We start from the raw sequence: 16,335 nt of genomic DNA, 5'->3' as shown, positions 1-16,335 counted from the left end.
ACTGTCTACCCTTATCACCCCCTACAAAAATTTGAAAACCTTGCATTTACCTCACAAACTTCTTGTCAATATTTGTAAATCAAACAGGGCTGGAAACTCTCTCTTCTCCAGTCTTGTTGGGAATCCTGGAACCTTCTCCCCAGTGAACTTTCCTGACTACTCTCTTTATCACTTTTCAAAACCAAACTGAAACCTTTCCTCAAATCACACTGGTTGTGCCCCTGCACTGAAACTGACTGATCAACTAGCCCTGCTAACAGGTTCAGCCTACCATTCCCTTCTCAGTAATCAACCCCTTTTCTTAAGTACAACTAACATTCTACTTTTATATACTACTACTTACATCTTCTTCTATCTTACTAATGTAAATACCATAGGTACATAGAAAGTGTATATAATTAGCTGCCTTCTCCTCTATATACTACGTATTAAAACTGCATGGGAATGATGCTACTTATACCTGCATATTTACGTATATATAATTTATATACATCATCAGCTGCCTTCTCCTATATGTACAGTGTATTAAAACTGTATATGAATGACACAACTTATACCTGCACTTGTTGCTATATGTAATCAGCTTCTAACCTCTTAAATTAGTCTCACTAATGTAAAATCATTGTACCTTGTTTACATCAATTACAGAACCTTTGAGCAGCAATCTTGTGTATTCTGCATGGTAGAATAAACTTTTTCGTATTACACAGCCGCGGAGTTGGGAGTTTGGTTTCTACATTGTTGGATTTCCTGTGGTTACTTGCTGGACTTTTGCTGATTTGTTTACAATTCTTATTATGACTTTGTTACTTTGTAATTTTTGTTATTGTTTCATCGGAGCTTATATCTCCCCGGGCCTCTACTGAAAATGGACATGTACCAAGTTAGACTAGCCCAGTTAACAAATGTAAAATAAATAAATAAATAAAAATAAAACTGGTTAAGCACTTTCATCCATAAAACAATGGACTTCATCAACCTGGTCATCACCAACATGGGCGACAGGTGTTCCACACCGGTCAACCCATCACTGGTTAAATCAGACCATAAACTAATCACTCTGGATGTCCACACCCCACCACCACCCCCAACTAAGGAAACCACAGTAAAACACCTTTCTAACGCAAACTTCACCTTACTTAAGACAGAGGTGGTAAGTTTCACAGCCCCCACGCTAAAGGATAATGTTGCCCAAGATGCAGAAACCTTTACAAATGCACTCTATGAGCACCTACAAGGATGCAAGGATCGTGCTATCCCTAGCAAAACCAAGACTCACTCCTCTAAGAAGGGGAAATCAGTTTGGTGGACCCCTGCCATAAACAGTCTGTACAACAGAAGGAGGAAACCAGTTCAGAAAAAAAGGAAATCCCAAGAAGGAAAGACATCCCTGATCAGTATCGGTAAGAAACTAAGGTCCCTCATAGAGCATAAAACTGGTTAAGTGCTTTCATCCATAAAACAAGAGACTTCATCAACCTGGTCATCCTCCTGGAGGGATAGATTCCTGTTCCAGAGACTTCCATGCTCTGGAACAAGATTCCAATCTACATTAGGCAGAGTTCCTCGCTAACCCTCTTAAAGAGAAACCTTGACGAGTGGATGGGAAACAGACAGTTTACCCCAGGGATCACTTCAATGGCTCTGCTGGACAGAGACACAGGGAACTAATCTAAGGGGGCGGCGAAAGCCAACACATTCCAGCGAGGCTTATAAATGCCTTCAGGCAGATAGCCTAGTTCCTACCTATGAACCTAAAATCATCCAATGCTAACTTCAAAAGAAAAATAGCCAAGGATTCAAAAGATAATCACAAAGCCTTCTTTAGCTATGTTAAAAATCTAAGTGGCAACTCACAGATATGCACTGAACTACTGCAAACATAGCACAAAATATACTGAACCTACTGATATTGCCAACATTCTGGCAGATAGATTCAGTGCAAACTTCACCCCCTCTCACCCCCAAAAGGGCCCACAACAATACCGGAAAAGTGTACTGTCCTGGAAATCACAGACGCACAGGTGAAAACAGTCCTTTCAAAAGCCAAAAATACAACGTTAATGGGGCCAGATGGTGTCCCAGGCTGCGTCTTGCACGAACTAACAGAACCAACTAACCCCCCACCTAAACACGCTATTCAAACTCATCCTCTCCACAGGCTACGTGCCCATAGAATGGCGCACAGCAATGGTTATTCCTCTCCACAAAGGAGGTTCCCCAACTGACTCTGGTAACTATCGTCCCATAAGCCTGACTAGCCTGGTCTGCAAGGCTATGGAGCGCATTATCACGGAACTCTTTAACAAAGACGTTGCGAACCTCCAAACACTTGACCCGACCCAGTTCGGCTTTGTTAAGGGCAGATCATGCCTACTAAACCTGGTTGACTTCTTCGAGACAGTCACTAAGGCCACAGACGAGGGAATGGTGGTTCACACAGCCTACCTTGACCTTGCCAAGGCTTTCGACCCTATTCCCCACTCAGGTATTACAGAAAAACTCACCAGCCTGAACATAAAGCCCTATGTCATGAGATGGGTTGCCAACTGGCTTACAGACAGAACTCACACGGTAAAAATAGCAGGCTCCAGGTCCAACTCTAAACCAGTCACAAGTGGTGTCCCGCAAGGCTCGGTCCTGGGACCACTACTGTTTGGCATATACTTCTCAGAAGTACAGGCAAACACAGGAGGACTATGGCTAGCCAAGTTCGCCGATGACTGCAAACTGGGAGCCATTACTGACTCTCAGGCTGACACGGACATCCTCCAAAAGGGCCTTACTGAGACGGACACCTGGTGTCAAAATCATGGCCTCAAGCTAAATGCCCAAAAAAAAAAAAAAAAAAAAAAAAAAGTTATGTACTCACCATAACGTTCCACGTGAGTTGTTCCATCTCGCCTTCATTCATCACGGATGGCTTCAGAGCCGATCTTCGGCTCCAACACAGCCGACTAGCAAGCTCAAAGTTCTCCAGTAGCTCGAGACCCCACCCCTTATCCCACAATGCACTGCTGGAATTACCTCAGATCTTGTTTGCTGCACACCATATAGAAGTACAATAAATTATTCTGCCTAGGAATGAATACACATTGAAAAACCAAGATGAAGACAGCCTCCAGGTCAACTGCCAGCCAGGAGGGGGAAGAAGGGAGGGACGTGAGAATGAAGGCGAGATGGAACAACTCACATGGAATGTTATCGTGAGTACATAACTTCTTTATGTGAAGTTGTTCAATCTCGCCATTCATTCATCACTGATGGGTAGCATCCCTAGCACCCTGATCTGGGTGACTCATTGAAGTACACTCTTCAGAACTGTAGAAACAAATGAAGCCCTGTCCCTGGAGGCCTTATCCACTTTGTAATGAGTTATAAAAGTGTGAAGTTTAGACCATGTGGCTGCTGCACAAATGTTGTCCAAAGGTAATTTAGCTTGAAAGGCTGAAGAGGCAGAAACTACCCCGGGAATCATCTCTGTGTCACTGCTGGACAGAGGCACAACAAACTAATGGGCACAGTATTTTTTTCATATAAGGGGTGGCGTAAGCCACAAAAATTTGGGCTAGGCTTATAAATGCCTTAGGGCAGATAGCCTAGTATAAACCTATGAACCTATGAACCTATGGTTGAATGAGCCTTTACCTTACTAGACAAGGGCATATTATGACAAGCATATGTGCAGGTGATACAATCCGACAGCCACTTAGGGTTGTTTTAGCAACTGGTGTACCTTTCCTGGCCTCAGAAAAAGACACAAAGAGGTGATCCAATTTCCTAATGTCTTTTGTTCTGTCCAAATAAAATCCAAGTTGTCTATGAACATTGAGTTTATGCAACATATATTCCAATTTGTTGGTATGATTAGGGAAGAAAACGGGCAACTCAACGACTTGATTAATGTTAATCTCAGAACATACTTTGGGCAAAAAGGTTGGATTTGTCCTGAGAGATACTCTGTCAGCATGGAAGACCATATAAGGGGGCTTGATGGATAGGGCTTGGAGCTCTGACACTCTACGGGCTGAAGTGATGGCTACTAAGAGGATAGTTTTTCCATGACAGAAATTTTAGTTCACAAGATGATGCAGGCTCAAAAGGAGGAAGAATGATATAAGATAACATAAAATTCAAATTCCTGGTGGAGTAAGGGGTCTTCACTAGAAGCCTTATGTGAAAGGAACCTTTTAGAAAAGCCTTAGACAATTGGCGAGCCATAATATTCAAACCATCAATTCCTAGATGGAAATTAGATATAGCAGCTAAATGGACTCGCACCGTAGCAGCCGCTGCTCCTTTGTTGAAGATTTCTGTCAAGAATTTTAAGATAGAAGACAATGGCGCTTGATAAGGGTCAATGTTGTGGGAAGAAGCCCAAATGGAAAATCTCTTTTACTTACTACGATACAATTTTCTAGTGGAAGGTTTATGGGAAGTCAACAAAATCTGACTAGTGCCATGGGAAAGATTATAGAGCCTGACTATGCGGGGAATTGGAGCAGCCAAGCGGTTAGCTTCAGTGTCTGCAAGGATGGATGAAGATCCCCTGACGGAGGTCAACAAGTTCAGAACTGGGTCCAGGATCCATAGATCTTCCAGAATGTGATGGTAAAGAAATGGGAACCAAATCTGCCGAGGCCAATGAGGGGCTATAAAGATGATAGTCCATCCCAGCAACTTTGCTTTCTGTAAGAATTTGGGTATCAGGGGAATTGAAGAAAATGCACAGAGGAGACCCGGGGGCCAATTGTGGACAAGAGCATCCCTCAGGGAGTGACCTGGCATGGGAATCGGGGTAAAATAGCTTGTTGATGTGACTGATGAACAGGTCTCAGGAAGGCTGGCCCCATTTGCGGAAGATCCTGTCCGCAATCTCTTGTTTGAGGGACCATTCATGGGGCAATAAGATTGCTCTGCTCAGTCTGTCTGCTATGACGTTGGATTTGCCCAGGATGTGCATTGCCAACAGAAAGCGCTGGGACGACAGTGCCCACTGCCATACTCGGAGGGCTTCCCGGCGAAGGGGATAAGACTTGGTCCCACCTTGTTTGTTCCGATACCAGACCACTGACATGTTGTCCGTCTGTATTGCAATTGTCCCTAGAGGAAGAGAGTCCTGAAAGTATTGCAACGCTAGAAGTACTGCTCTTATCTCCAGGACATCGATATGCAGATATGATTCTTGATCTGTCCATGTGCCTTGGTCAGTCTTTCCCTGAAAAAGCCCCCCCCACCCTATCAGGAAAGCGTCTGTGGTCACAGTGGCAACTGGAGGGGGAGCGTGAAAGGACGTCCTATTGTGACTTGAAGGGACGTCAACCACCACTGAAGATCCTTCTTGCAGGAATTCGTTATCAGGATCATGTGACTCATTGGAAGTTCTTGGTAAGACCATTGCGTGAATAGAAGTCATTGAAGGATTCTCATATGCATCCTTGCTAATGGAATTACTAAAATAGCTGTCGCCATCAATCCTAGAACTTTCAATACCTCTGCAGCTGGTGCTCTGTTCTTTGATATCAGGGACATGATGTGTTGGCGAAGAATAGAAATTCTTTCTGGCGGAAGGTGAAGAGCAGTGGCTGACGTGTCTAGTTCTGTCCCTATAAAAATGATATGTTGCGATGGCAACAAGGCAGACTTTTCGAAATTGACTAATGCCTAGCCGATCGCAGTGTGTCAGAGTAGCCTCTCTCGCTTGAAGAAGTTGATGCCTGGTAGTGGACGTAAGGAGCCAATCGTCTAGATATGGAAACACCTGGAATCCTACTGTCACACACTTGGTGAACACTCTGGGGGCTGTAGTGAGACCAAAGGGCAGAGCTCGGAATTGATAATGATTGGCTCCCAGCCAGAAACGCAGGTGATCTCTGGATGGTCTGGCCACCTTTATGTGGTAGTAAGCATCCTTGAGATCGATAGAGCACATCCAATTGTCTTCCCCAGGAATGGGAGTATGGACTGTAGCGTGACCATTCGGAACTTCTCGTTTCTCACAAATTGGTTGAGTCTGCTGTGATCCAAAATGGGTCTCCAGTCCCGTTTTCTTTGGAACCAAAAAGAACCTTGAATAAGTTCCGAATCCTGTCTGGTCTGCTGGGACTGGCTGGATGACTCTTTTTCTAGCAATCGGCGTACCTTTATTGCTGTTTGTCCCATGTGTCTGGGTGGAACGTTCGGGATTTTTTTTGAAAGGAAGAGGTTGGGTGGAGAACAGTATGAAATACCCTCTGGAAATTATACTTTGTACCCAACTGTCGTTTGTTATACTTAGCCAGGCTTTTGGGTACAGTGATAAGCGACCCCCGACTGCCTCCAGAGTAGGACAGCCGGGCTTCCCTTCAGGAGTGCTGGTAGGATTGACCAGAGAAGTGATCTCTGTCACCTTGGTGTTGCGGACCCCCCTCTGCCACGAGGGCAGCATCTTCCATTGAAACCCCCTCCTCTGCCTCTGGAGGTGGGCTCTCCACGTGTGTCTTGAAAGGCTCCTTGGGATTTCCGGAACCACATCTTTCCTCCCCTCTGACCTTTGGGAAAGAGTCGAGTAGGGGTGGAAAAACGGACTCCCTAACGGCAGACAGTCTTTCCTTCTTGCTCACACCTGGTCAAAGTCTCCTTCACCTTTGGCCCAAACAAAGATGAGCAGTCAAATCAGGTATTAGTAAAAGAAGACTTGAAGGGTTCCGCGAAGGAACAGTCTCGCATTCAGGCATGCCTAAGAAAAGCGATTCCTGTACCTGTGGCTCTACTCGAACCATCAGCTGCTTATGATACGAGACGCATGTATGAGTTGACTATCGAATTGAGGGTAGAGAGCCGAGTGGCAATCTTGTCAGATACACTCGAAGCTACAGCACCCTGAAGAGCATCTCCCAACTCCTTAAGGAGATCTCTCTGCAGTCTGGTAAAATGTGTCAAGTAGTTCAGTGATCTGAGTGAGAAAGTTGCTGAACTGAACATGCGTTTCCCATATCTATCCATGATGCTAGATTCTCTGTTAGAAGGATGGATAGATGAGGAAGTCTCAGACATTTCCTTTTTAGTGGATGCAGCCACCACTATGGCATCAACAGGGACTCCCCCTTGGTCAAAAAGGACTTATCCTCAGGGGATGAAATAAATTTATTAAGCCTCTTAGGAACAAGTTCCATAGACTCTGGAGACTCCCACACCCTATGAGAGACCAGATCCATAAGCTCATCGTAGGGTATAAATACAAGAAGTGGAAGGTTGAGACCCGAACGCCTTCAGGAGAACAGACTCGTCCTCAGTAGGGCTCTTGGACTGCCAATCACCCCTCTGCCTAAGAATTTCAAGAATCTCCGCAAAGGAGATATCCTCAGAGGGGGATGTAGGGGACCCTTTTGATTCATCCAGGTCGGTGTCTGATGTGAGAGACTCTTGGGGGGGGTCCAAATGCCTCCTCTTGCATAATCTCTTCCTGGGAACCTCTTCAGGGGGAACTGCTCTAGAGGTCTCAGAAGAGCAGGGAGTGCACTGTGGGGCTACCTGAGGCTCAAGGTCTCTACGCTTGGGATGACCGAAGGAGAAAGAAACTGACACAGGCACTTTAGGGGAAGAAGAGGCCAGACCTTGAGATGAGGAAGTTCCTTAGGATTGGGTACCAGTATTGGCGTGGCCAGTCCAGGGCAATTAGTATCATATTTGGTTTCTCTTGTCTGACTTTTAGTAGGACCTTGGGAAGAAGAGGCAGAGGAGGAAAGGTGTAAACGGATAGGTTTTTCCAGCTGAAGGATAGGGCGTCCACTTTCCATGCTGGTCTGTGATAAGTCCTTGTGCAGAATCTTTTCAATTGATAATTTTGAGAAGAGGCAAATAGATCTATGTCCGGGCTCCCCCATTTCTTTGTTATGCGAAGACTTGTGGATCTAGTTTCCACTCGTGAGGGTCCATAAGATTTCTGCTCAAATCGTCTGCCAGAGTATTTTGTTTTCCTGGCAGGAATTGAGCTTGTAGATGTACTTGGTAAGTCGAAGCTGTGTCCCACAGTGCCATGGCTAGTCTGCAAAGGGGGTATGAATGTGTGCCCCCCTGCTTGTTTTTATACCACATAACTGTGGTGTTGTCAGTCTTTATCAGTAGTTGTCCTGAATGAAGTAAGTCCTTGAAGGCTGTCAGGGCATTTTGAACAGCTAATATCTCTTTTTGGTTGATATGCAGATACATTTGTTTTGGGGTCCATATGCCGTGAATGCATCTTCCCGCCAAGTGGACCCCCCCATACATAATCTGATGCGTCTGTTAAGGTTTGGCTGGCAGGGGGTAGAGTGAATGGCTGTCCCATGTTTTGGTGACATGCCTTTGCCCAGCATAGGAACTCCTGTTGTAGGCAGGGAATGAGAGGAATCATTGTTTCCAGATTGGGAGAATGCTGACTCCATAAACTTTTTAGGTACCATTGAAGTTTCCTCACAGGCAGTCTTGCATATGGAATCAATAGAATGCAGGATGCCATGAACCCCAAAGCCTGCAGAATTTGTCTTGCAGATAACTGGGTTTTTATTGCCATCAGTTTGAAGTAAGTAGTCAGTTGCCTTTGTTTGTCTGATGTGAGGAAAGCCATCTGGGCAGTTGTATTCAAGCTTGCACCCAGGAATGTTATCTTTTCAGAGGGTACCAGTTGTGATTTATTTTCGTTTATTGTGTACCCTAGGCATGTTAGAAGCCTTTTCATAAACGCCAGGTGCTGAAGAGTCTCTGCTTGAATGAGACAGTCTTCCAAGTAAGGATATATTTGTACACTTCTTTGTCTGCAAAAAGCAATTACTGGGGCCAGGCACTTTGTAAAGACCCTAGGCGCAGTAGATAAGCCAAAGGGCAGTGCAGAGAATTGGTAATGCATTAAGCCAGCCTTGAAATGGAGGCATCTTCTGCATGATTCCCTTATTGGGACATGCAGGTATGCCTCTTTTAGGTCTAATGTCACCAGCCAAGCATTCTTGCCCAGCATGGGCAGAAGCTGCTGCAAAATTAACATTTTGAATTTTGGAATGTCCAGGAAGGTGTTCAAAATTGATAGATCCAGTACTGGCTTCCAGGCCTTGTCCTTTCTGGGTACCAAGAACAGTCTCGAGTAAAAACCTTGTCCTTTCTTCTGTTCTGGTACTGGCTGAATAGCCCCCACATCCATGAGGAACGTAACCTGTTTCTGTGCCTCTGCCCACTGATTTTTTTGCAGATCCAGCCAACCGTTTGCCATTGGCAGAGTATGGAAATAGAATCTGTATCCCTGTGATACTATGTTTAGCACCCACTTGTCCTGGGTTATTAACTGCCAATTTTGAGCAAAAAGTGCTAACTTTCCCCCTAAGGGTGCTGCCAAAAGTTAAGTGCTTGGTGATGGCAGAGGGAAGTCATTGGGACGGTTTTCTGTAGGGTTGTGCTTTATCTCCTCCAGATTTGGAGGTAGAAGCACCCCACTGCTTTGACCTGTGAGAATCTTGTGCCTGGTATCTAGAACCTTTAGGGCATCTGGATTTGCCCCTTTGAGCTTTGTTGGACACAGGAAAGGACCAATTTTTTGTAGGCAAGTGTCTACTGTACTTGTAAGAAGTCTTTTACAGTTTGCATAAGACTTAGCTTTGTCTTGCATTTTCTTTAAAACTTCTTCTGCCTTAATACCAAACAGAGTATCGTGCTGTAAAGGTGCATCTAGTAATTTAGCTTTAACATGATCAGGCAGATTTTGCTCTTTTAGCCAGACATGCCTCCTAATCACAGATCCAGTAACTACAGCCCTGCAGGAGGCCTCTAAGGAATCAAAACCACATTGCAAAGTATGCTTTCAAACTTGTTCAGCTGCATGCAATAAGTCCTGCAATTCTTTATTTTCTGCACATTCAGAAATCAACATAGAAAGTTTCAGCAATCCCATAACATGTCGTTGATACTTGAGCATATGAAACCGACAGTTTAGGGCCCTAATCGCCAAGGTTGCAGATGTATAAACTTTCTTTTCCCATCTATCCAGTCAGAGGGTGTAGGATTTTTTGCTGTTGAGGCCTTAACTCCCTTTGGACCATGTGAAATAGTTTCAGGGTCAGCAGCAGGGTTTCTTAAATAAAAATTTGTGTGAGTCAGGGACCCTGTAATATCTGTCAGGCTTGCTGGGAGCCGGAGGTAAGGAGTCAGGAGTCAAGCTTGACTCCGAAAACACTTCATCCACAATGCTTAAAGGCCTGTGCTGAGTGAGGAGGAGGAAATCCTCGAGCTTCTTTTTTGATTCTGAAAAATCTTGACTCTCCCAGTGAAAATGCTCCCTTAAAGTATGCAAGGTTTCTCCAAATGAATAATCGTCAGAAGGTGATGCAGATGGGATAGATTCCTCGGATTCAAAATCCTCATAGGAAGGAACAGATAATTCCTAATCAGAAGAGGAATCAGAAGAAAAAGAAACCTGATCTGAAGATTCATAATCAGTGTCTTGCCTAGGCCTCTTATCAGGAGGGGGATGGGAACCCCTGATCAAGGTGATTAAGTCTTCAGCCATTTTGATCATCTGTTTTTTAGGTATAGTGGCCAGTGCACGTGGCTCAAGCGTCAATTTTTTAGCTTTAGAAGTTGCTTTTGTCTTTGGTTTTGCAGCTATCTGTTTTATATAAAAATGTTGAGGCCTGAATACACCCTCAGAAGCCAGTGCCTGCTCAGTGGCTTTGGACCCATCCGAGGGAGAGACATACGTGAGTACAATACTTTGAGCATCTCGTGGCGCCGGACTCTGCATGGGTCTCGGTAGGGGCCTGCGACTCGAAAGTAGCGGGCATCAGGGGCTGCAAAAGCACCTCACTGAGTACCGGCAACTGGCTTAGGAGAAGCTTCGTCATACGTTTTGGACCTCGACAGTCTGTCTGTCCTTTTCTTTGCGTTTTTTTTGTACTCCTGTAGTCGGATTGATATCCGACAACATTTTAGGGTAGTTTCCAAAATATTTTGTGGCAAAAATATACCAACGCTTAGTGTGTTGGTTAAATCTAGCACAAAACCGACAGCCAGGCACGTTGTGATCAGGGCCTAGGCAAGGAATACAGTATAAATGGAAATCCTTATGAGGTATTTGCTTCCCACAAGTAATAAAACTATTAACTTTTTCTGACATCGGTATGGAGCAAGAAAAAAAAGTTTCCCCAACGAGGTACTTAGCTTTAGTGAAGACTTCGGTTCTGAAACTCTAACATTTCAGGAGTCGGCCGACCGGCACTTGCGAACTGCTTCTGCTTCGGGCACCGCACGGCAAGAAAGACTAAAGAAAATGGCGTTGGCTGCTTGTTTTATACCCCTGATGACCTGACGTTATGGAAGAGGAGACAGCAACTGACGCAGGACTCAAGACTTTGGAATTCAGGCCGACTGAGGGCAACCTGCCAGCAGATTACCCAAATGTAATGTCTGCAACAGTGAAACACAAAGAACATCAAGGATATATAAAAATTGAAAAATATAACTTGCTGAAAGTTGAAAAACTCCCAATAAAGTCTACAAGCAAAGCTAGAAACCAAGAGATCCGTGCCAAGGCAAACTAGATCTGGGGTAATTCCAGCAAGCATTGTGGGATAAGGGGTGGATTCTCGAGCTACTGGAGAACTTGGAGCTTGCTTGTCGGTCATGTCGGAGCCAAGGATCGGCTCCAAACCCATCAGTGATGAATGAACGGCGAGATTGAACAACTTCACATTGCATAATCATCCTGTTTGGGAAAAACAAAACACCCATGAATTACCACATAGGTGGCAGCCCCCTTAATACAGAAGAGGTAATAAGAGATCTGGGGACCCAGGTAGATCGTAATCTTCCCTTTGATAATCATATTGCCAAAGTAGTTGGGAAATCCTTCTATGTGGCCCATCTAATTACAAAAGGGTTCGCATCTAGAAATAAAGAGGTTATAGTGCCCCTCTACTCGCCACTCATCAGACCCCATCATATAGTACAATGCCCAATTTGGGATGTACCTCACAAGACACTTCCAACAGCTAGAAATACCACAAAAGTACCTCACCAAGAGAATTACTGGCCTCAAACATATGTCCTATGCAACCCGAATGAAAAAACTCTGGCTGTACTCAGTGGCATATTGCTTACTAAGAGGTGATCTCTGCCTGACTTACAAAGCCATGTACAACTCAGAATTGATGGACATGCTCCACCTAAAGAAATCCAAGTCACTGCGAGCCACGCGCTCTAGTGAGCTAAACCTCACCACAACAATAAATAGAACATGCTGGAGGGATAGATTTCTGTCACAGAGACTCCCCATGCTTTGGAACAAAATTCCAAACTACATTAGGCAGAGCCCCTCACTAACACTCTTCAAGAGAAACCTTGACGAGTGGATGGGTAACAGAAAATACACCGCTGGAATCACTTCATTGGCTCTGCCTGACAGAGAATCAGTTAATTAATCAATGGGGCGGCGAAAGCGGACACACTCTGGCTAGGCTTATAAATGCCCTCAGGCAGACAGCCTAGTACCTACCTATGAACAAAATCAATAATAAATTAAAATCAATCCATTACCAAGACTTAGTATTTGAAAGGCTTCACCTAATGCTGAAGCTTTCAAAATGAGCTGTTACTAGATGTAAAGCAGAATTTTGCCCCACCTAGGCAAATCTTGAGAAAAAATGTTAACTCCTGCAAGTCTGAGAGATTTTATCTTTATAATAAACCCAAGGAACACTACTTTTCTGTGGCTTTTATCTATTTCTGACTTCATAACACCAAATACTTATCTCTCTCCAAAGGCTTATACAGTTAAACAAATACTTATACTGTAACACAAACCACATTATTAAGTTTGCGGATGATACTACAGTGGTGGGTCTCATCAGCAATGGTGACGAAAAAGCCTACAGAGAGGAGATGAACTGATTGCCTAGTGTGACAACAACCTGGCTCTCAATGTGACTAAAACAAAGGAGATAATAGACTTCAGGAAGAGATGCAAGGCTCTCTCTCCACTCACAATCAAAGGAGAAACAGTGGAAAGGGTGAACAGCACCAAACTCAGGGTGCACATTGCTGAAGACTTGTCTTGGTCAAGAAACACTAATCACAATGTCAAGAAGGCGCAATAGTGTACACGCTGTCTAAGAAGGTTGAGGAGAGCAAAACTACCACCTTCAGTTCTCACAACCTTCTACAGGGGTTCCATCAAAAGCATCCTGACTAGTAATCTCTCAGTGTGGTATGGAAACTGCACAGTTTCAGATCGCAAATTTCTCCAGAGAGTGGTGAAAGTGGCAGAGAGAATTATCAGGTCCAAGCTCCCATCTATCAAGGACTTGCATTCTGCTCGGTGCCTCAGGAGAGCCATGAAAATAGTCAAAGACTGCACTCAGTCTGCCCATGGCCTGTTCTCGTGTTTGTCTTCAGGCAGGAGATACTGTAGCTTACGTTGCAAAACCACCAGATTTAATAGAAGCTTTTTTCCACAAGCCATCAGACTTCTGAACTCCAGTAATAACATACACCATGCTAGTCATGGAGGTCTGGAGTTACAACTCTGAAGTAATTCACAGACATATGCAATAACTCTATGAAAGTACAATCGTATACCTTATGTGCAAAATTAACAATGCCAAGTTAGCAATCTGTACAATTTGAAATATGTCTGATTTTGATCTGTGCAATATATTATCTGTGCAATGTTTTGGGTACTGACGAAGACATGTAAACGGAATAGTCTTGGTGCATGTCACTGTATTTGTTACTGTACTGCATAAATGTCTTACTGTTGTTATTGTTGGATTCGCTTTAGTACATGTGTTATTGTTGTATTAATATCCATATATGTTGTATGCACACTGAGTCTGAAGTAACACAATGTCATTCAGTTAAACTGTTGTGCGGTCTAAATGACAAAGTTCACTTTGACTTTTGAAATGCCTTCATTACTTTCAAAATAATACTAGTGGTTTGTTCAGTTTTGTGAAAGGAACCCAAACAAAAGCAGAGTGGCACTTGACAATTAGTTTATAGACTTTTGTAGACATCTGTCGGAAGCTGTTCTGCTCAAATGCAGTATTAAAAAAACAAGGAATCTTATTCTCTCTAATAAGGTAAGGCAGAGAGCATGTGTCCTTTCACAGGGGAGCCCCAGGACCAATGTCTGGTCAAGTGATTTGTTCAAATTTACACAATAAACATATGGAGGTGGAAGAAACCAAACCTACCATTTAATACAGGAAGCAGCTTGTTAACAGTCTGAGCCTTAATCATTTATGCTAACTGCCAGAATCTTGCAATGAAAGACAACATACAGAAAAAAGAAACACACTTTTCAAATTGAGATTTTCAAGGCCAGAATCAACTGACATACTAACTGCAAAAACTGACAACCATTTTTAAGAGGCAAAAGAGCACTGAAGTGGATTCTCATAAATGCAGGTTTCTGTAGAGTTCGTGCAAGTTCCAACACAAAGACACCTGCACTGATGGGGAATGCACTGCTTAAGATATTATGCCCACATGTATGTATGAGAACGTCCACATTTCAGGAAATGCTACGCACATTACTCTTCCTAAAGATCATAACTACTTGATGAATTCTAGCTGCAATGTACAATGGGAAATAAAGCGAGGAAACATGAAAGGGCTGATGCTCTAAAAGGCTAGAAATGTAACAAAATGATGATATGTTGTTGTCTTTCGGATTTTCCCAGTTAGGGGTCGCCACAGCGGAACTCCAATCCGCTAATGATTGGCAGTAGATTTTGATGAACGCTGAGGTGCCAGCTTGACATTCAACCTTCAACGAAGGCACGCCCATTTATGCATGTCTTTCAAACGCCCACCCAACCGCGGGGAGGACATGCAGACTCCACACAGAAGGCACTCCCCCCGCACTCCAGCTGAGAATCGAAAGGGAGAACTTCTTGCTGTGAGGCAACAACGCTACCGCTGCACCACCGCGGAATGTCAACAAACAAAACAAAATGATATAGTTAATATAAACTCTCATCAACAAATTGAGTAAACAGCTACTCATGAAACACGACTAACAGCTTGATAAATCCATTTTAGTTTTACTCTAACTGAAATCGTTTTCTTAAAGGACAGTTAGCAGTTAAGTTTTTGTCTCACTAACAGAAACTTGCAACAATAAGGGTTACGTCTTAGACTAAGCAGCTTGCTTGATATGTAAAAATTCCCAAAAAAATCAGCAAGGGTTTTCCAGTTTCATGGTTTTAAGCATTAGTGTAGCATAACAAACTATTGTTGTATATGCTAAAAACAGAACTGTGCACACCCTTATGCAACTTACAATAAGAAAGCACAAGTGTACCTGCTGATAAATGCATTCAACAAGCCGACGCAATGCCTTTTCTGTAGTAACGACTTTATTAACAGTTGCAGTAAAGCTGTCTATTTCACCTTCAAAGCTGCCAGGTTGCTCTGTGAGGTGATGCAAGAAACGCTGTACAAAGTTAAGCGACTGATCATCTTCATTTCCAGAGTCCTAAGAAAAAAATAAAATTATATTTGCTTAAAATGTAACAATATCTTAGTTCGAAGTAAATCTATGAACTTTTAGTGTAACATAACCTCAAGCATGGCCACCATTTTTGAACTATTCACACCTAGCTAAAAATTAAACACGCACAATGCAAAACTGACTGGGGTCAATCATAGATATAAAACGGTGGGAGAGACATGTCATACAATTTTAGAAACAACAGGAGGCATATTCAAGAGCGTGTAAAGAAATATATATGTTTAAGAACAGTGCACAAAATGTATTTTTTCACACCATTGTTTTACTACTACCTTGGACTTTACACTTGGTAGCAAGCGAATTGTGAGAAAACAACCACAACAAAGACGGTTAAAGACATTACATGAAGAATAGGACGTACCATAAAACTCCCACCTTATTTTTCATCACCATGTTCATCATGCAAAGTAGTGAAGAGGACCACAAGATTAAGTTAACACAGCACCACTAAACAGGGTCGTTTAAGCACCTCCAAAGGAAACAAAATGTTCACCTAAGTATATGAAATCCAACTATGCTTTACAAACATCAGTGCCTACCTCTGTGCATTTCTTTGAACATGATTTTGTTTAGAAAATAACATAACTGGATACTTCAAATCACAGTGCAAACTAGGTTTACTAAACACATTTTACCTAGAGGAAAAAAATATGCATTTTCCATACAAACAACTAGAAGAATAGGTCCATGCTTGGTAATAACAGAAATAAGGCTAAAAAGCATTGCGATAACTTGACACAAAAAAGTTTACCCAGGCTACTTTGGTTCCTACCTCATCTTATAATGCACCACTATACCACTCCTCTCCACACTGGCTT

General features: G+C 43.3%; 1 protein-coding gene across 1 annotated transcript in view; it reads right to left on the bottom strand.

The window, feature by feature from the left end:
* PAIP1 (poly(A) binding protein interacting protein 1) overlaps window positions 1-16,335 on the bottom strand; it is a 1,589,139-nt gene that overhangs the window by 1,322,701 nt on the left and 250,103 nt on the right. Inside the window, exon 3 of the mRNA XM_044076930.1 lies at window positions 15,308-15,481. Coding sequence (XP_043932865.1) covers window positions 15,308-15,481 — 174 coding nt within the window. The remainder of the gene's footprint in view (window positions 1-15,307; window positions 15,482-16,335) is intronic.

The sequence above is a fragment of the Protopterus annectens genome, chromosome 1.part1 (genome assembly GCF_019279795.1).
Source record: "Protopterus annectens isolate FY-2018-M chromosome 1.part1, PAN1.0, whole genome shotgun sequence".
In the NCBI taxonomy this organism is placed as follows: domain Eukaryota; kingdom Metazoa; phylum Chordata; order Ceratodontiformes; family Protopteridae; genus Protopterus; species Protopterus annectens.
Note: the sequence above shows the minus strand (reverse complement) of the source record. Positions and strands in the feature narration are given on the sequence as shown.